The sequence below is a fragment of the Dendropsophus ebraccatus genome, chromosome 15 (assembly GCF_027789765.1).
Source record: "Dendropsophus ebraccatus isolate aDenEbr1 chromosome 15, aDenEbr1.pat, whole genome shotgun sequence".
NCBI lineage: Eukaryota > Metazoa > Chordata > Amphibia > Anura > Hylidae > Dendropsophus > Dendropsophus ebraccatus.
Genome location: NC_091468.1, coordinates 51,602,593 through 51,624,480, shown reverse-complemented (window position 1 = coordinate 51,624,480; position 21,888 = coordinate 51,602,593). Strand labels below are relative to the sequence as shown.

General features: G+C 46.7%; 1 protein-coding gene across 1 annotated transcript in view; it reads left to right on the top strand.

The window, feature by feature from the left end:
- ESF1 (ESF1 nucleolar pre-rRNA processing protein homolog) overlaps nt 1-21,888 on the top strand; it is a 62,558-nt gene that overhangs the window by 892 nt on the left and 39,778 nt on the right. The window contains exons 2-9 of the mRNA XM_069954392.1: nt 9,356-9,939; nt 11,629-11,972; nt 14,892-15,005; nt 16,461-16,561; nt 17,938-18,090; nt 18,872-18,986; nt 20,131-20,275; nt 21,392-21,553. Of these exons, the coding sequence (XP_069810493.1) occupies nt 9,408-9,939; nt 11,629-11,972; nt 14,892-15,005; nt 16,461-16,561; nt 17,938-18,090; nt 18,872-18,986; nt 20,131-20,275; nt 21,392-21,553 (1,666 nt within the window). The 5' untranslated portion in view covers nt 9,356-9,407. The remainder of the gene's footprint in view (nt 1-9,355; nt 9,940-11,628; nt 11,973-14,891; nt 15,006-16,460; nt 16,562-17,937; nt 18,091-18,871; nt 18,987-20,130; nt 20,276-21,391; nt 21,554-21,888) is intronic.

The following is a 21,888-nucleotide window of genomic DNA, read 5'->3' as shown; positions in this document are numbered from 1 at the left end:
ATGTTACTGTGTGCCCCTCCCTGTAGGTGATGTTACTGTGTGCCCCTCCCTGTAGGTGATGTTACTGTGTGCCCCCCCCCCTGTAGGTGATGTTACTGTGTGCCCCCCCCCCCCCCTGTAGGTGATGTTACTGTGTGCCCCCCCCCCCCCCCTGTAGGTGATGTTACTGTGTGCCCCCCCCCCCCTGTAGGTGATGTTACTGTGTGCCCCCCCCCCCCGTAGGTGATGTTACTGTGTGCCCCCCCCCCCGTAGGTGATGTTACTGTGTGCCCCCCCCCCCGTAGGTGATGTTACTGTGTGCCCCCCCCCCCCCTTAGGTGATGTTACTGTGTGCCCCCCCCCCCGTAGGTGATGTTACTGTGTGCCCCCCCCCCCGTAGGTGATGTTACTGTGTGCCCCCCCCCCCGTAGGTGATGTTACTGTGTGCCCCCCCCCCCCCGTAGGTGATGTTACTGTGTGCCCCCCTGTAGGTGATGTTACTGTGTGCCCCCCCCGTAGGTGATGTTACTGTGTGCCCCCCCCCCCCGTAGGTGATGTTACTGTGTGCCCCCCCCCGTAGGTGATGTTACTGTGCGCCCCCCTGTAGGTGATGTTTTTTTTTTAAATCAGATAATTTTTTATTGACATTTTCATTGCAGTATAGACAGGCATGAAAGACACATTGAACATATACTTCAATGCATGGTACATTAACAAATACAAACAGTAGAGGTACAGTTGATATCCAATACAAGGTATGCCCTATACCCACAAGGAGATGTTAGCAGTGGCTGCAATGAATCCACCATTTTCTACATTTTCCTCCCAACTAACAAAAACAAACAAACAAAGTAGCTTGCACATGTGCACACCTCATTATTTCTGTCGTGTCACACAACACCCTGTGTCAGTTTAACCATAGACCATTAGAAACCCCCCCCCCACTGGAAAATTTAGTTGAGGAACCTGCCACAGGACTTCTGCCGCCCTCACTATGAACATCCAGTTTCTCCCCCCACAGGCACTACACACACGTATACAGATGAATGATAGACATCCCCGTTCCATCCCATAGCGTACCGGGTATTTAAGGGAGATGTACAATCATGCCTACTGTTCACCTATACCACTCCGTTACCTAGCCATCGCAGCAATAAACTGTTGAAATGGATTTCTACATGTTTGCAGTAATATCCTGGTCGGGACACCTGGTGCGTCCAGCCACCTCCCCCATATTTGTTCAAACTTACGTAGACATTTTCTCTTAACATATACCCCTCTCTCCAGTCGGACGATGGTATTCATTCTAGATAAGAGCTCAGGTATGGTAGGCGGTTCTTTTTGGATCCATTTAGAAGCCACACACTTGCGCGCCTGAAATAGTATCCTCTGAATCCCCAACACCGTGTAATCATCCAACTGCATGGTACTCAGCATTCCCAGAATAAAATATTGCGGCGCCAATGTTATAGAAATACCAAAGACCTGGTGGATAATATCTTTCACCCCCCTCCAATAAGAGTCCAATACCCGGCAGTCCCAAAACATGTGGATTATGTGTGCGTCCTCTGCATCACACCTGGGACATTTAGACGTTGGTCGATACCCTATCTTGTGCATGATATACGGGGTTTTGTAAACTCTATGCAACAAAAAGAGCTGTGGCATCCGCTGAGCCTCACAAAGGGACAGTAATGGAACCGTTTCCAACACCTCCCTCCATTGAGAATCATCGATAGGCCCTATATCCTGAACCCATTTGTCCCTGATTGTTAGAGGAGCTGCATTAAGTTTGGACTGAAACAGTGAGGTATACGCAGAGGATATAGCCCCTCGCAATGTCCCCTTTTCCCCTACCGCATCTAAAAGGTGATGAGATGAGAATGTTAGAGGTGTTAGGGCATGTTGGGCCTGTAGGGCATGACGGATCTGTAAGTATTTATGGAACATTACATTGGTAAATAGAAAGGTTTCTTTGAGAAGATCAAAGGAGATAATGGAGCCGTCCCTCCATACTTGTGGTACAAAGTAAATTCCCGCATTTTTCCATGGGGAGAAACCCTCTAGCCGAAACAATTCTGGCAGCTGCGGGTTTCTCCATAGCGGTGTAAAATTAGTGAACCCAGATATGCCCAATATTAATTTAGTTTGACTCCAGACTTTGCTCAACAACCGCAAAGTAGGCATAAACCTACCCCGACCCATAACACAGGCCATGTCTATCGCAGCCACAGGTGGTGCATGCCCAGTTAACCAGGATACCATCCGGCCCGCTACTCCTATCCCCTCTGTTTGCCCCCACCCTTTCATGTGCTGCAATTGGGCTGCTATAAAATATATATAGGGGTCAGGTATTGCTAGGCCACCGTCGGCCTTATGCCTTTGGAGTGTGTCCAGCTTGATTCTAGCCGCCTTTTTCTGCCATATAAGCTCTCTAAACAGGGTATTGATTTTCTTAAAATATTTAGCCGGAATCCAAAGGGGAGCATTGTGCAAAATATAAAGTAATTGTGGCATGAGCACCATTTTGATAAGGTTACCCCGTCCAACTGTTGACAAGGGTAAGCGGCACCATGCATCCACTTTAGTTGCGCTTTTACGGAGAATGGGCACTAAATTATCCTGGATATAATCTCCCACTCTCACTGACACCACCACCCCCAAATACCGGAAGCGTTCCACCCGTTGTAGAGGAACCTGAGGGGACCCAAGTGAGGATAGTGGAGCCGTCAGGGGCATCACTACAGATTTATCCCAATTTATGGTCAATCCTGACCTAGAGCCGAACTGAGTAATAATATTCATAATAGGGCCAATGGAGTTATCATAATCATCCGTGTATAACAACATGTCATCTGCATATAGGGAAATTTTCTCTTCCAATCCCCCCCCTCCCCCCCAAGGGAACCCTTTTATATCAGTGGATGAGCGGATCAGGCAAGCCAGGGGCTCCACCGCAATCGCAAACAAAAGGGGCGACAGCGGGCAGCCCTGTCTAGTCCCCCTGTGTAAACTAAAGCTGTCTGACAGCCCCCCATTAGCCCGCACCCGCGCTATTGGGTCTACATATAACAATCTAACCCATTTTATAAATCCCTCTCCCAAGCCCATTTTCCCCATCACGGCCCAAAGATAGTCCCACTCGACGCTGTCAAAAGCTTTGGCAGCGTCGAGGGAGAGAATGGCTGCCCTCCCACCTCCCCCTCCCCCGTGTGCCTGAAGATTCAGGTAGAGCCTTCTAATGTTCTGGGATGTAGATCTGTTGGGCATAAAGCCGGATTGGTCAGGGTGGATGAGATTGTCTATAACCGATGTAAGTCGATCCGCCAGTGCCCGTGCTAGGAGTTTAACATCAGCTGTCAATAAGGATATAGGCCTGTATGAATCGGGGCTGGTAGGGTCTTTACCTGGTTTTGGGAGGACTACGATAATGGCTTCCCTCTGCGACTGGGCTAGGCTACCAGTTTGTAATGCCTCGTTAAAAGTTTCCAGGAGCTGTGGGAGAAGGATCTCACCATGTTTCTTATAAAATTCACCCGGTAGCCCATCCCCCCCTGGCGCTTTTTCATTCGCTAAAGACTGTAAAGACCTTTCCAACTCTTCCAGTGTCAGCGGTTCATCCAACATGCGGGTTTGCTCAGCGGACAGAGAAGGCAAATCTATATTTGCCACGTATTCCCCTATACCTTCCTTGTCAGATGAAGACAACCTGGAGGCATACAGTGACTTATAGAACTCATATAGGCATTCCAGGATATCTGCATCATTCGACACCAATCCCTTCTCAGATGACACCAATTCGGCTATATGCGGGGAGCCTGATTGTGCCCTGATAACCATTGCGAGCATGTGCCCAGCACTTTCCCCCTCTTGATAATGCGCCTGCTTACTAAAGAAGCGCTTGTTATCAGCCGCATTAGCTTGGTGATCTTTAAGCAATTTCTGTGCCTCCTCCCAGTTGCTCAGGTGTTGTGCAGAGGGGTCAGATATATATTCAGCTTCAGTTTCTACCACCCTACGCTCACAGGAGGCCAGCATTGCTCGCGATTTGTTTTTATGTCTACTAATCTTCTGAATGTAGAGTCCTCGAACGTATGCTTTCATAGCGTCCCATACAGTGGTTCTGGAGGAAGAGCCTATGTTATGTGCAAAGAATTCGCTAATAGCTGCCCCCATTGACCCATCTGTGTCAACTAGCTGTAGCCAAAAGGGATTTAGACGCCATACAGGTCCCGCCCCAGGTGGTCTATAACCCCACTGTAACTGAACATGTAATGGGGAGTGGTCTGATAAGCTACGTGGAAGATAGGACACACTGTGTACATAGGGCAGGAGCCCAACACTGCCAACAGCCAAGTCTATACGGGAGAGGGAACGATGTGAACTGGAGTAACAGGAGTACTGTCTTATTGTTGGGTTGCGTATCCTCCACAGGTCCGTCAGACCGGCCTCCTCAAGGGCTCTAGCCATAGGGGTTGGTGTTGCCGATAGCGAGGTAGGGTCGGGAGCAAATTTATCCAGACTAGGGATTAGCAAATTATTAAAATCGCCGATTATCAGTATCGGCAGGGGGGGAAGCCCTGACAGCACCCCTAGTACCCTTTTCAGGACAGAGCCGTTATATGGGGGAGGTATATAAAGTGCTACTATCACAAAGGATATTCTATAAATTGTACACTGCAAGCACACAAATCTCCCATCCGTGTCCACATGGGAAAACTGGCATGTAAATGGAAGATCCTTGTGGATAAGCACCGATACCCCTCTAGAGTAGGTAGTGTGCACCGAATGGTAAGTGTGCGATATCCACCTGCGCTTAAGGACGGAAGTAGTGTCTTTAGTTAAGTGTGTCTCAGATAGAACTATGATGCCCGGCAGATAGGCTTTTAGAGCAGAGAAAATGGCACATCGTTTGGTAGCATCCCCCAGCCCCCTGACGTTCCAAGCTGTAATATGTACTTTATACGCCATTAATACATATAGTGGCTATAATTGTCCCCCCAACCCATATGACCACCAGCAGTAGGGACTCTGAGGTAAGTAGCAGCATAGGTGTAAAAGTGTGTGAGAGTAGTGCAACATCTGATGACACAGTGAGGTAAAACAACCCAACCACAAACATATAACCGGTACAAAACAAAACCACAACCAAAATGAACATTGTCTCGTATATTGAGACCATGAGGCACCTGAGGTTCATAGGTCAGTGAAGAAAGTCACTGATCTCGGCCGCACTATTCGGGGAAGCAGGTCGCTCAGTCAACCTACTACTCCGCGTGCCCGATAGCTGCCCGCCTATTTTACATATTGATGTATGATAGCCCATAAGGTGAGTAGTCAATAACTAAGAAACAAATATACGATAGTCAGGATATAACAGAACAGTATCCCTAAGTAACCTGTCCAGAAGTATGCGCAGAGAGATCCAAGGGCTTCGGCATCCCAGTAAAGTTCAGTTGTTCCTGCTATCTTGCTTAATACGCCGTTCATTACTGTCAAGCCATTCCAGCGCATTTCTCGGGCTTTCAAACATGTGCACAGAGCCCAGAGCAACGATGCGCAATTTAGCAGGGTAAAGCATAGAGTAAACCACATTGAGTGCACGCAGCCGCTTTTTAATGTCCAGGAACTGGGCTCTTCTCCTCTGCACCTCCGCAGAGAAATCAGGGAAGATAGAAACCCTGCTTCCGTTTATGGTCAGGTCTCGGCAGTCTCTGGCAGCCCTCAATATGGCGTCCCTATCCCGGAAATGCAGGACCTTAATCAGGATTGGTCTGGGAGGCGCCCCTGGTGGTGGCTCCCGGAACGGCACCCTGTGTGCCCTCTCAATAGCAAATAGATGAGACAGTTTGTCTTTCGCAATTTTCTCCTTAAACCAGCTCTCAAAGTATATAACTGGATCTCTCCCTTCTGCTCGTTCAGGGACTCCTATCAGGCGTACATTACTTCTGCGGAGTCTATTTTCTAAGTCATCAGTCTTGTCAAAGAGCAGAGAGACATCATTAATGACTCTTTTAAGATCTCTTGCCATAGGGGGCATTTGGTCTTCAATATCACTTATTCTGCTTTCAGCAGCTTTGACTCGTTCATTTGTAACTTTAAGATCTTGCCTGAGGAGCAGCATTTCCTCCTTCAGGGAGCCCATATTATTGTGCAGTGAGAGGACAGCTGTATACACATCTTTAAGCGTGGGGTCTGCTATAGCTGCACTTGCAGACTGTCCCTGAGAACAATCACCACCATCCTCTGTGGCTGCGGCTGTGGCCGAGGGCGAGGTGTCCATCTCCTCCTCATGGGCATTCCTATCATCCTCTGCCCGGGTACCCTCTACCTGCTCCTCTGTTGGGGCTGCTGTGGGACTGTGGGCATATTTCCCCAGCCTTACCGCCACTTCCCGGACCTTGTCAGCGGCCGCGGCGCCATCTTGCTTCAGTGGCGTCGCTGTGCCGGCGTCCTTTACAGCCTTCCCCCCCGTTTTCTTCGTGACCCCCATGGTAGCTGCGCACACCGGACGGTTCTGCAGGGTCTGCCAAATCGGATGCGGTGCGGTACAGGGGATTCTGCGGGCTATGTCGGGTAAATAACAGGATTCAGCGGCGGGAGCTCCGGACCATGCGACCGCTTACATCTCCGCTCAGGCCACGCCCCCCCCTGTAGGTGATGTTACTGTGTGCACCCCCCTGTAGGTGATGTTACTGTGTGCCCCCCTGTAGGTGATGTTACTGTGTGCCCCCCCTGTAGGTGATGTTACTGTGTGCCCCCCCTGTAGGTGATGTTACTGTGTGCCCCCCTGTAGGTGATGTTACTGTGTGCCCCCCTGTAGGTGATGTTACTGTGTGCCCCCCTGTAGGTGATGTTACTGTGTGCCCCCCTGTAGGTGATGTTACTGTGTGCCCCCCTGTAGGTGATGTTACTGTGTGCCCCCCTGTAGGTGATGTTACTGTGTGCCCCCCTGTAGGTGATGTTACTGTGTGCCCCCCTGTAGGTGATGTTACTGTGTGCCCCCCTGTAGGTGATGTTACTGTGTGCCCCCCTGTAGGTGATGTTACTGTGTGCCCCCCTGTAGGTGATGTTACTGTGTGCCCCCCTGTAGGTGATGTTACTGTGTGCCCCCCCCTGTAGGTGATGTTACTGTGCGCCCCCCTGTAGGTGATGTTACTGTGTGCCCCCCCTGTTGGTGATGTTACTGTGCGCCCCCCCCTGTTGGTGATGTTACTGTGCGCCCCCCCCTGTAGGTGATGTTACTGTGCGCCCCCTGTAGGTGATGTTACTGTGTGCCCCCCTGTAGGTGATGTTACTGTGTGACCCCCTGTAGGTGATGTTACTGTGTGACCCCCTGTAGGTGATGTTACTGTGTGCCCCCCTGTAGGTGATGTTACTGTGTGCCCCCCCCCCTGTAGGTGATGTTACTGTGTGCCCCCCCCCCCCCTTAGGTGATGTTACTGTGTGCCCCCCCCCCCCCCCCCGTAGGTGATGTTACTGTGTGCCCCCCCCCCGTAGGTGATGTTACTGTGTGCCCCCCCCCCCCGTAGGTGATGTTACTGTGTGCCCCCCCCCGTAGGTGATGTTACTGTGTGCCCCCCCCCCAAGGTGATGTTACTGTGTGCCCCCCCTGTTGGTGATGTTACTGTGCGCCCCCCCCCTGTAGGTGATGTTACTGTGCGCCCCCTGTAGGTGATGTTACTGTGTGCCCCCCTGTAGGTGATGTTACTGTGTGACCCCCTGTAGGTGATGTTACTGTGTGCCCCCCCCCCCCTTAGGTGATGTTACTGTGTGCCCCCCCCCCCCCCCGTAGGTGATGTTACTGTGTGCCCCCCCCCCGTAGGTGATGTTACTGTGTGCCCCCCCCCCCCCCCCGTAGGTGATGTTACTGTGTGCCCCCCCCCGTAGGTGATGTTACTGTGGGCCCCCCCCCGTAGGTGATGTTACTGTGTGCCCCCCCTGTTGGTGATGTTACTGTGCGCCCCCCCCTGTTGGTGATGTTACTGTGCGCCCCCCCCTGTTGGTGATGTTACTGTGCGCCCCCCCCTGTAGGTGATGTTACTGTGCGCCCCCTGTAGGTGATGTTACTGTGTGCCCCCCTGTAGGTGATGTTACTGTGTGACCCCCTGTAGGTGATGTTACTGTGTGCACTCAGTATGTATACTGATCCTGTGTGGCACAGTGATATATATATATACTTATTCTGTGTGGCACAGTGATATATGTATACTTATTCTGTGTGGCACAGTGATATATGTATACTTATTCTGTGTGGCACAGTGATATATGTATACTGATTCTGTGTGGCACAGTGATATATGTATACTTATTCTGTGTGGCACAGTGATATATGTATACTTATTCTGTGTGGCACAGTGATATATGTATACTTATTCTGTGTGGCACAGTGATATATGTATACTTATTCTCTGTGGCACAGTGATATATGTATACTGATTCTGTGTGGCACAGTGATATATGTATACTGATTCTGTGTGGCACAGTGATATATGTATACTTATTCTGTGTGGCACAGTGATATATGTATACTGATCCCGTGTGGCACAGTGATATATGTATACTGATTCTGTGTGGCACAGTGATATATGTATACTGATCCCGTGTGGCACAGTGCTATATGTATACTGATTCTGTGTGGCACAGTGATATATGTATACTTATTCTGTGTGGCACAGTGATATATGTATACTGATTCTGTGTGGCACAGTGATATATGTATACTTATTCTGTGTGGCACAGTGATATATGTATACTGATTCTGTGTGGCACAGTGATATATGTATACTGATTCTGTGTGGCACAGCAATGCCATGCGTACTGATCCTGTATGACACAGTGATGATATGTGTGCTGACCCTGTGTGGCCTAGCAATGGCATGTATACTGATGATGATGCCACTAGTAATGATGTGTACTGATCCTGTATTGTACAGTGATGCCATTTTAAACACGCCAGACCTAAATTTAATGAATCGGTCTATAATTTAGTCCTGTAGAAAAAAGGCTCCAATTCCCCAGATAATTCTGTGTTTCAGTTCAGACTTTCCTGGGGAATTATAACACTAGATTCAGGTTCGGTGACCTTATTGTAGATCACGGGTGTGAAACAGTGTGTGGAAGGAGATAAACTTCAGGGATGTCAAACTCAGGCCCTTCAGCTGTTAAAAAACTACAATTCCCATCATGCCCGGACAGGCAAAGCTAAAGCTTTAGCTGCCCAGGCATGATGGGAATTGTAGTTTTGCAACAGCTGGAGGGCCTGAGATCCCTGAAGTTTATCTCCTTTCACACACTGTCCCTTCAGCTTACCTTTTATGTCTTGTTTTGTATTATTATATTTTTATGCTTTCATTTTATTTTTGCTTCCTTTTAGGTTCTTCCTCTATTTGAATTTCTTTGTTTGCCGTATAAGTAATAATAAAAAAATGGCATCCAATAAAGATCTAACGTCTGACCAGCGATTCAGTCAGGTCACAAAAGACCCTCGATTCTGGGAGATGCCGGAAAAAGAGAAGAAAATTAAGATCGATAAACGTTTCCGGGCCATGTTCCATGACAAGAAGTTCAATCTCAAATATTCGGTGGACAAACGGGGGCGTCCTGTGAACCACAACACCACAGAAGACCTGAAGCGCTACTATGATCTGTCCGAGTCTGAGGAGGAGGCAGAAACAGCCGTACAGACCAAGAAAGAGAAGAAAAAGAAAGCAAAACAGAAGCCGAAAGATGAACCAAAATTCAAGGAAACCTCTACGAAAATCACCAAGGAGAAAAAAGAAACATCCAAAGACATGAGTAAGGGCAAAGCTGAGAAGAAAGGGAAAGATAATCTGTCTAAAAGAGTAAGCAATGATGAAGAACTCAAGACGAAGGAGAAGCCGTCCACCAGCGTCTCCCCAAAAAGTGCTAAGAAATCTGCAAAAATAGAGGAGCAAGAGGAATCAGAGGAAGAATCAGGTAGAGTGTGTATTCAAAGAACGTGGGCCGCTTAGAGGAACTGTCCATGCAAATCTGATACCTTGTATTATGTACAGTGCTGGTCTGAGCGGACAGACATAACTTAATTCCTGTCATACCTGTTTCGGCCTATCACAAAGCATGATTCAGTGTATAGGTTTTAGCTGTAGTGGCATCTTCAATAAGTCATAGTAAGGTTAGGTTCATTTTATGTTTTCAACCCCACGCCGGGTTATACATTGGAAACCTATGAGAAAAAGATGCTGAAGTTAGCTCAACGTGTAGCCGGGCTAGTGGCTGATGGCCCGTTGACTTAAAGTGTACCTGCCGTTTAAATGATTTTTGCAGAAATCAATAGTACAGGCGATTTTAAGAAACTTTGTAATAGAGTTTATTAGCTGTTTTTATTATGCAGTTTGAAGCTCTCCCCCTGTGTCCATTGTTCTCTATGGAGAGGGGAGGGGTGGAGGGAGATGAAGCACCAAAACAGGACAACAAAGAGTTAATTTACAGCTACATCACCGGGCTATCTCCTCTGACAGTCAGCACTGACCTCTCTGACCTCTGAAAACCGGCTTTCATGCAGCTTCCGCTGTGTAATCCTTTGTTCTTAAAATCACCTGGACTATTGATTTCTGCAAAAGAATGAAACGACAGAGACACTTTAAATGGGCTGGACGTAACTACGTTCTGTCTATTTCCTAGACATATAGAAGACACGCTGGGCTACATGACGAGCTAACTTTTGCTTCCTTTTTCTTTAATAGGTACCACTGTGTCGCCCGGAATGGGGCCGAAAGCATGGTATGAACCTAGCCTAGCATTGCAGCACTAGCATGGATCACTTTTAGGGGTGTCCAGTGGTTGCAGGGAGGTGACGCCATGATTGTACCACCGTGTACAAACATTACTCTTGAGCCTTAGCCTAAACTGCAGATGCTGTATAAGCATCTGATAGAGGTGTCTACAAAAGCTGAGTAAAATCCATTTTTGCTCCCATTCAGGTTGTCACCCTGACGACTAGATTTAGTGGTGAGAGTTCATGTGGTTGTAATGGCTTTCATCCAGGTTTGTCAGAGGATGTGACTTATCAGTCATCTGCTATTCTGATTGGTTTAAATTCATTTTTTATCTTGCATTCTAATATTTTCTAGGAAAAACTATTGCTAGGCCATCCACAGGATAGCACAGGATTGGTGGGGTGCAGATCAGCTATTTGGTGCCCACACTACACTGAGAATAGCAGCTGGCTTTGTTCCCTGTGTAGCAGCAGCGGTGGTGTACTGCAACTCCTGTTCACTGCTATAGCGGCTGAGGCCTTGATACCCTGATGCAGATGCTATACTGACTACAAAGCCAATTACTTTCATCCCTTTTCTCAGTGTATTACACGCAACCAACAGCTGATTAGCAGGGGTGCTGATCCCCACTGATCCACTATTGGTAGCCTATTCTGTTGCTAGCTTATCGATAGTTTTTTCCTGAAAACCCCTACCAAAGACTTCCTCCAGGTAACATTGATACATTGTCGAACCAACACAGGTTCTAAGGGTGTAGTAGATGGAAGACGTTATCCACATTACTGGATTATATGGGATACCTTGCAATAGGTTAGACAATATAGATGACACTTATTTGTATGCGTTCCAGAGTGGCCATCTTCATATCTGTTGGATTCTAACCTTACAGGGCTTGAGGATGAGAGCAGTCAATACAGCGATGATGAGATCCATTCTGGTGAAGAGGTGAGCGGTATGGAACTGGAGGAAGATGAGGAAAGTGAAGATGATGGTTCTGAAGGAGAAGAGTCTAAAGAAGAAGAAGATGATGATGATGATGATGATGATGATGAAGGGGCTAGTTCTGGAGAAGAGGAAGACAGTGACAGTGGTCCGGATCTGGCCCGAGGTAAAGGAAACATTGAAACAAGTTCTGAAGATGAAGACGAGGACGAGCTTGACTTGCCAGATAAGGAAATTGAAATTGAACATTCTTGGAGAGAAATGGATAAAGATGCGCCTCGCGGGGATCAGGTAATGGTCACAATGTCCTGAGCTTAGTTCATGAAAAAACACCCTCAGCCTGGGGTCTTCAGTTATCCTCTGGGTGTGGAATTTGCAGCTGACTAGCAATGAAGTGAAAGGAGCTGGATTGTAATACCACATACAACCTGGGAACAGGCCCCATTCACACGTCCGTGTCAGTTTTTACTGTCCTGACAGTAATCCGTTTTTACCTTCAGGAAACCATCAGAAAATGCCTTCAGGATTTCCTGATGAGAGAAAAAAAAAAGTGTTAATAATATGGTATAGTAAAGATGCCAACTTACATCACAAGTACCCACATCGCCCCTCGTGTACCGTGCCACCGTCTGCCCCTCGTGTACCGTGCCACCGTCTGCCCCTCGTGTACCGTGCCACCGTCTGCCCCTCGTGTACCGTGCCACCGTCTGCCCCTCGTGTACCGTGCCACCGTCTGCCCCTCGTGTACCGTGCCACCGTCTGCCCCTCGTGTACCGTGCCACCGTCTGCCCCTCGTGTACCGTGCCACCGTCTGCCCCTCGTGTACCGTGCCACCGTCTGCCCCTCGTGTACCGTGCCACCGTCTGCCCCTCGTGTACCGTGCCACCGTCTGCCCCTCGTGTACCGTGCCACCGTCTGCCCCTCGTGTACCGTGCCACCGTCTGCCCCTCGTGTACCGTGCCACCGTCTGCCCCTCGTGTACCGTGCCACCGTCTGCCCCTCGTGTACCGTGCCACCGTCTGCCCCTCGTGTACCGTGCCACCGTCTGCCCCTCGTGTACCCTCCCACCGTCTGCCCCTCGTGTACCGTGCCACCGTCTGCCCCTCGTGTACCCTCCCACCGTCTGCCCCTCGTGTACCCTCCCACCGTCTGCCCCTCGTGTACCCTCCCACCGTCTGCCCCTCGTGTACCGTGCCACCGTCTGCCCCTCGTGTACCCTCCCACCGTCTGCCCCTCGTGTACCCTCCCACCGTCTGCCCCTCGTGTACCCTCCCACCGTCTGCCCCTCGTGTACCCTCCCACCACCACCCCCTCGTGTACCGTGCCACCGTGTCACCCCTCCCCCCCTTGTTTACTGTGTCGCCGTCTTCCCCTCATACCATGTGTCATCCTCAAATTGTGATGTAGTCCTGCATGTTGCTGGGAGATGTCAGGGTGCTGCCAGGCCCCGGGCAGCGCGGCGGAGGTCGGGCTTGAGGGTGGCCGGCCGGGCACCGCTGACATCAGCTGCGGGTGCCAATCCGGAACTCCGGATGCTTTCATGATGTGCATCAGGAAAGCGTCCAGTTTTCCGGCGCTCCCATAGAGTTCTATGGGGGTGTCCGTGCCGGATCTAAAAAATCCTGACCTTTTTTCTGAAACGGACACCCTTTAGGCAAAATCCGGAAGGGTGTCTGTGACTAAAGTATTCATATGGGTCCGGAGATCCGGACAGATTTTCCGGACGTGAGAAAGGGGCTTCAGGCTGCAGTATCTGCTAGACATTTGCTTATGCTTTGTGTCGCTTATGAGACTGACATTGTGTATCTCTTTTACATCATGCACAGTCCTAGTGGGCAGGGAATGCAGTTTTGCATTAAAGGAGAGAATTTTCAAAACTACCACAGGTTGCAAAAGCAACATGCCTTACCTCCCCACCTTCAGCGCTGGTGCCCACAGTCCGTCACTCTGGTCCCCGGCTGCTTCCTGGTCTGAGTGGGGACCTGAGACGTGACATGTCAAGCCCACTAAGCCAGTCAGCGACCGAAATGGGACACCAGTACAGCTGACTGGCTGAGCTTGCCTGGAACGTCACATCCCAAGTCCCGCCTCCAGACCAGGAAGTTTTTAGGGGGAAAAAAAAGAGTTCCCCTTTAAAGGGGTCTCTGTGATTTAAAAAAAAAAAAGCATTTGACGAGAAGAGTAAAAGATTTTGCTCAGTTAAGGTTTACTTGACTATTACACGGCCCGATAATCGTTTAACAAAGGCTGCAGGGACATCGTTACCGATGTCCTTGCAATCCTTGTCACTTTTCTTTGTCTTCTCCTGCGCTCCATCTTCCTCTCGCTCCCACGCGCAGCAGCAGCTTCGGTGCGGCCTGTCTGAGCTGACAGACCGCTCAGCCAATCACTGGCCGCGGCGGTCCAGGAGGAAGAAGTAGTGCAGGAGAAGACTTGCAACATGCCTAGGTAATGTATGGTGCTGGTGAAATCGCCGGTTGCCCGCCTCGCATCAGTACTCCACGCAGCGATGCGCGGCCGCTGCTGATGATTTTAGGTTTGAACCTAAATAAATGATCAGCCGATGACACGATCAACGGCTGATCGTTGTCTCTATTCCACGGAGCGATAATCGGCTGAATCGGGCGGAGGGTCTCCTCACCCTGCTGTGGGTGACGGTCGTATAGACTGTCTATTGATGTTCATCTCCTGCCATGAGGACAGAGCTGGGAGACGATGAGCTTAGCACATTGCCCTGCTGCTTGCTCTTGTGGTAGGACACCCAGACCCTAAACAATAAAACCTTTTCACGTGTCTCTTTGTCATTTCTGAAGGGATATTGTCCGTTTAATATTTAGAGAGTCCTTCATTAAGTTGTCCGTAAAGTACAGGCATTGGTGGACAGAATTCTGTTAATTTCATTAGCCAGTTAGACCGCTCCACAAGCCAGATATATTTTAGATTTATTTAGTAAGCAGACAAGAGGATTTTCTATAGTTAAGTAAAAACAACATATTAAGCTTCATAGTTTTAGCTATATTGCCTTCTGGGATTTGTTGTGCATTTGTATACTGTATATACTCTATATACTCCGTGAATGCAATATAATAACAACCTGATAGAAAGATAATAAATAAAGCTTTACATTACCTTTTAAGAGATTCTCTATCCTTGTAAGTCTTTAGCAGTGATATATTTTCAGCACATTGTAATCAATGTTAATTGTTTTAGGTAACCAGACGGCTGGCTGTTTGCAATATGGACTGGGATCGACTGAAAGCTAAAGACCTGCTGGCCCTGTTTAACTCCTTTAAACCCAAAGGGGGAATCGTGTTCTCTGTAAAGGTAAGTTATTAAAAGGACTCTGTATTCACCAACCCAGCCCACCAAACCACTAGTACCATCTGTTTGCTGAGAGTAAATCCTTACCTGTTGTGTCTTTCAAAATGTGTCCGGTGTCTTGGTTAGAGCAAAAAATGATCTTTTAATCTGCAGTGCTTTGTCATACTGGGGTGGCCTAGAGTGTCTGTGCCCCAGGTCTGCGACGCCTTTCCTTTTTTTTTCTTGCCATAGCGACAGCGATAGAAATCCTGCCTGGGGGTGTTCCTAATAAGGAGGGTGGGGAAGAAGAAAGGAGAGGCATTGCAGACCAGGGGCACAGACACTCTAGGCCACACCGATATGACACAGGTACCGGTACCGGGCACATTTTAAAAGAAACGACAGGTAAGGATGGTACTAGCGGTTTGGTGGGGTGGGTAGGTGGATACAGTTTAATGATAAGCATTAGATACCACAAGTATGATCTATTTATGCCACAGAGAATCCTTTTTGTAATATTCCTCAAAGGTAACGTTTGAGGGTAAGAATACAGTCCAGTCTGCCCGCAGCATGTGATAGGGAAATATTCAGCATAATATGAGTTTCTCCCTTAATTGAGTTATCCAGGATTAAAAAAGGCAGTTACTTTCTTGCAAAAACAGCACCACCTCTGTCCTCATGTTGTGTGTGAAATTACAATTCGGCTCCATTCACTTCAATAGAACTGAGCTGAAAAAGCCACACCCAAACTGAGGACAGGAGAGGTGCTATTTCTGGAAGAAAGCGGCCATGTTTTCCTAAGCTTTTCAGTATGGATGTGTTCACACAGAGTGGATTGACTTTTTTGTCTGAATTTGCATGTGAAGGATCCACCGAGGAGCCTGACCCAGATGAGCTATAACAGGGGTAGGGAACCTTGGCTCTCCAGCTGTTGCAAAACTACAACTCCCATCATGCCTGGACAGCCAAAGATAAAGCTTTGGCTGTCCAGGCATGATAGGAGTTGTAGTTTTGCAACAGCTGGAGAGCCAAGGTTGTCTACCACAGATCTAGAACATACAGTATAGAGCCATATTCTACTTCTGACCCACTCCCCCATTTTATATTGCTGATAGCAACACATAATAAGGGTCTGTTTCCATTCCAAATTATTCCCAGTGGATATAGCAGTACATTGATGGATCTTGTATGATGGAAATTTATGGACTTGTTTACAAATAAAATCCGAATCGATTATAATGTATCGGACACTCCATTATATTCAGAGTTATAAAAACAACAGTGTCCACATAAATCCAGTGATGTCATGCAGTTTTTATTGATTGGTACTTTCTTATTATGATTTATAGTTACCTTGTAGCCTATTACCTGCTGACCTTGTATCAGCTGCTAGTTATACATAATGCAGTCAGTAGTAGAGTAGGGTCAGCATTGTTTAGTGCACTTGTACTTATGATTTATGTCTATTTTCCATCCTAGATTTATCCCTCCGAGTTTGGAAAAGAGAGATTAAAGGAGGAAGAACTCCATGGACCTACCGAGCTAAAGAACATTTCAGAAGACGTATCGGAAGAACAGCAGTGAGTGTCTAGAAAACCTTTTCTTTTCAGTACAACAAGCTGCTATGTGGAACTGGAGCCTTCTGGAGTGGAATTAATACACACTATATTGTGCACATGTGTTTATAAATGTTGTCATTTTAAAGGGGTTATGCAGTGCTACAAAAACATGGCTATTTTTCCCCCTCTCTTGTCTCCAGATTGGGTGGGGTTTCAAACTCAGTTGTATTTGAAGTAAATGCAGCTTAACTGCAAACCACACCTGAACTGGACACACGAGGAGGAAAAGTGGCCATGTTTTTGTAGTGCTGGATAACCCCTTTAAAGTCACCATTTTTTGCCAACTTTTATTAACCTTTACATTAAGAAGTCCGGAGAAGTGTATAAAGTGCTTTTTTTCCCTGAACTTACTACTGCATCAAGGCTTTACTTCCTGGATAATATGGTGATGTCATGACCCGACTCCCAGAGCTGTGCGGGCTGTGGCTGCTGGAGAGGATGATGGCAGAGGGATGCTCATTGTCCCTCCAGTGCCCTGTGTCCCTCAGTGTCCCCCTGCCATCATCCTCTCCAGCAGCCACAGCCCGCACAGCTCTGGGAGTCGGGTCGTGACATCGCCATGTTATCCAGGAAATGACATCACCATATTATCCAGGAAATTACATCACCATATTATCCAGGAAGTGACATCACCATGTTATCCCGGAAGTGAAGCCTTGATGCAGCAGTAAGTGCAGGGAAAAAGCACTTTATGTGCATTTCCCATAATAAGTGTATATTGGGGATTTGTATAACTTTTAAGGGGCAATACAATACTTTAATAAAAAGTTTTGCCGGACTTCTCCTTTAAGGCCCTATTACACCAAGCGGTTATTGAACATGGTCTGCTAGCCATCGCTCAGTGTAAAAGGAATGACTGCAGTAGACCACCGCTATCTCCTATGGGCTCCCCGGACAATCTAAAGATCTGGACAGCGCCCCTGTGGCCACCCCACTCCTTTCCGCTTGCAGTCTTAGCATTTAATAGTGCGGGCAGCAAGTGGGGAAAGAGGAGCAATCGATCACTGACCTGAAAGGTCGGCGCTCGCTTGCTCCTCCAGAACGGCCCTCGCAATAGGGCCTTCAGGGAGTGTAGCCTAGAGGAGACTCATTACCACAGGGAGAGACGCTTACAGCCTGCCTCTTGGATCCGGCTTTAAATTGACGCTTTATGGGTTAGTGTAAAGATCCGATCCCGCTGTTCTCCTGAAGAGGACATATTGAGGTCTGTCTCCCAGTCAGTCAGGTAATGGGGGGACTTATATGTTAGAGGGGTCAAATAGTAATTGTTATATGTATGATAAGTCATGTTGAAAAGTGACCAATACGCTCATAACATTTCTGTTTCTTACACTTAGAATTTACAAGGAGAAGTTACGGGAATACCAGTTTAAACGTCTGAAGTACCACTACGCGGTGGTGGAGTGTGACACCCCCGAGACAGCCAATAAAATCTATGAGGAGTGCGATGGATTAGAGTTCGAAAGTAGCTGTTCTTTTGTGGATCTCAGGTAAAATATAGTAAGAATAAGGGTCACTCAGTTTGAGACGGAAAAAAAAAAAAGAGTCAGAACACAGGAAGTGATGTGTTTTCCATGTTAACTTTAAACTTTAAATAATTAATGGAAATGGCAAAACTGCTTTATATCAAATCTACTGTGCATTTAGAAAGAGACACTTTAAAGCCATGTTTTTCTATGTCTGGATATCCTCTTTAAAGGGGTACTCCGGGCTGGGGGGTATTTCTGAGGATCGCCGGGAAGGGGGTGGAAATTGACCTCCGGCTTCAATTTCCACCCCCTCTCCGGCGATCCTCAAAAATACCTCCTGGTCAGGAGTACCCCTTTAATAAAAGAAAGCAGCCATGCTTTTTCCCTTTAACCCTAGTTTATTACAGATCTCTTCACATCCTATACCAGTTTACAAATGCAAATTACATAAAAAGGTGAAGGGATTTTGCAGGATTAAAAAACATGGCTGCCTTCTTGCAAAGACTGTTCCAATATGGTTCAGGGGTTATAATCTTGAAGCTTAGCCCCATTTCAAGTGTCCCAGACATTTAGAAAAACTTTTGACAGACATACATGTCAAACGTTTAGATCACTTGAGGTCTAAGTGTTGTGAGAACTGGGCAGCGCTTCTCCTGGCAATATCTAGAAATTGGTTGGAGTCTGGGTATTCAAAACTTCTGACATGTTTTTCCGACGTCAAAAGTTTCTGAATGACATGGACACCTAAAATGTTTTTGGACGAACAAAGCCATGAGTGAATTTTGTTTGTATCTCCTCCCAGGTTTGTCCCAGATGATGTGCAGTTTGAGGATGAGCCTAAAGACTCTGCTGTGGACGTGGACCTGTCTGCCTATCAGCCAAAGTATTTCACCTCTGCAGCTATGGTGACATCTAAGGTGCGTCTGGGTTTTATTCTTCAAACTTTTACTAGCTTCAGGATTTGCATGTGCATTTATATAGACATACGTTTGTGTACAAACAGGTTTTTTTTATGGTAAGGCTATGTACACACACAGTATTTTGGGTTAAGAATCCCAAATTGAAAAAAATTCCCTAAATTGAAGTCACTGGTGTCCATAGCTTAATGGATAGATATACAGCGGTACCTCGGTTCTCAAACTGCTTGGAACTCAAACTGAATTTTTAAGGAAGTTTCTTTTGGTTCTCAAACTCTTGCTCGGTTCTCAAAACTTTTCGGTGCCCAGTCTTGAAGTACTCAGGATGTGAATGTTTTTGCGAGTGTGGGTGGGGGGGTTGTACCTGGTGAGTTTAGCACTGGTGAGACTTTACATACAGTACAGTGCTGTATAACAGTGCTGGAGTGCATATACAGTACAGTAGTAGTACAGGCAGTGCACCGCCATCTCCCTTCCTGTACAGTACTGTATACTACTGCTGGAGTGCATATACAGTACAGTAGTAGTACAGTCAGTGCACCACCATCTCTCATCCTGTACTGTATAAGATTGCTGGAGTGCATATACAGTACAGTAGTAGTACAGTCAGTGCACCACCATCTCCCATCCTGTACTGTATAAGACTGCTGGAGTGTATATACAGTACAGTAGTAGTACAGTCAGTGCACCACCATCTCCCATCTGTTACAGTGCTGGGATTGGGGGGACTCTATACAGTAAAGGATAAGTGAAGAGTTAGTGACTACTGTACTATAATTGCTGGTTTTGTTGAATGTTTCTTGTATATAATGTACTGTACAATATAGTGCTGCTCTGTACTGTAGTGATTATACTGGGCACTATACAATGTAATATATGGGTACTGTAGGTAATTATTGGTGGGTGCTGGAACCAATTAAACACATTTACATTATTTCCTATGGGAAGACACTGCTCGGTTCTCAAACTGCCTTCCCGAACCAATTAAGTTAGAGAACCGAGGTACTACTTTTTAATTTTTGTATACTGCATAATAGTTGCATATCATATGTGATAAAATAGGGGTTCTCTTGCCCAAAAAGTGTCTTTGTATATGTGGACCTTGTATCAGTCTAAGATTTTTCTATACTTTTTTTTTTTTTAGGTGGAGCTGACTTGGGATGAAACTGATCAGGAGCGAGTCACAAGTTTAAACAGACCCTTTAAGAAAAATGAAATTCTTGACATGGATTTTCAGGCTTATTTAGCATCTTCTAGTGAAGAGGAAGAAGAGGAGGAGATTGCGCAAGGTACCGTCATTCACTCTGCAGTATCGGTAATGACCAGAGATGAGCGAACCTTGAGCATGCTTGGATTCATCCAAACCTGAACGCTCTGCAATTGATTACCGGTGACTGAATGCCCTAAGACTTCCTGAAAAACATGAATACAGCCTATGGCCGTATCAATGTTTTCTAGGACTCCCTAGGGCTGCTTGGACGAGGTTTTCTCATCTCTAGTAATGACCTTTCAAAAGGGAGAACTCATGTTCCCTAAACCCATGGCTCCACCACTTGCCTTCCCTGCTCCCAGGGTTCTCTTCAGCTCCAGAGGTGCCCCCCCCCCCCCCCCCAAGCTGAAGAGGAACTTAGAATCGAGGAAGGTGTTATCTGCTTTTGCCTCATAACTAGTGTTGAAACAAATTCCTTGTGCTCATAAAGTTTCATTGAATCCGTACACCACATACTCAACTATCTATAAATCTCAGGGATTTATGAGAAGTTAAAGGAGTTATCCAGTGAAAATCTTTTTCTTTTAAGTAATCTGGTTTCAGAATGTTATATAGATTTGTGATTTACTTCTTTTTAAAAATCTGAAGTCTTCCCATACTTATCAGCTGCTGTATGTCCTCCATGAAATATTGTTTAATTTCCAGTCTGACACAGTGCTCTCTGCTGACATCTCTTGCCGAGACAGGAACTGTCCAGAGCAGCAGCAAATCCCCATAGGAAACCTTTCCTGCTCTGGACAGTTCTTGTCTCGGACAAAGGTGGCAGCAAAGAACACTCTGTCAGACTGGTAATAAAAAAAAAATAAAATAAAAAAAACATTTCCTGCAGGACACACAGCAGCTGATAAGTATGGGAAGACTTCAGATTTTTAAAAAGAAGTAAATCACAAATCTATATAACATTCTGAAACCAGCTGATTTAAGAGAAAAAGATTTTTGCTGGATAACCCCTTTAAGGTTACACTCATTGCATTATGGAAGATTTCAGAATGGAAAGAAACAAATTTTTTACCTTGAGTTTAGATGCAATTGTTGAGGAAAAGAACAATGATCAGATTATTTCTTACAGTATGGAGTTTGCCTGCGGTGATGAAAGTCAGGTAGATAATTTCGATTATTTTTTTGTTCCTGTTAGAACCTGAAGAGTCTGAAAAGCCCGAAGCTGCAAAGTCTAAGAAAGGCCCCAAGGATGATGACGAGCAAATAGAACGCTACAGGCAACTGCTTAAGAATATCCAGGAGAAAGAGAAGAAACAACAAGAAAAGGATGTAGAAATGGAAGTCAAATGGGTGCCAGGTAAGTCAATGTAATTCTTATAGTAATCCGACGCAATGCAGAGACTTGCCACTGAGAGGCACTATACCCTTATATAAGAAGATGGAATATATAGTCCTTGTCATACGCACAGCTGGTTCTAGCCTAACAACATAAAGGATCAAATTGGTATAATATGTATTATACTTGCAATGAATAGCACGAAGCACCACAACAACCAGAAATCCCTTTAAGAGTGGGAGCAGGACCCCACAGGTTTAATGGTTTTAATGATGGTAGCCTGTTTTAGGGTTACATTTTTACCTTCTCTATCTCTGATATTACAAGATTTTTGCATCTGTTAAATTTAAACTTGT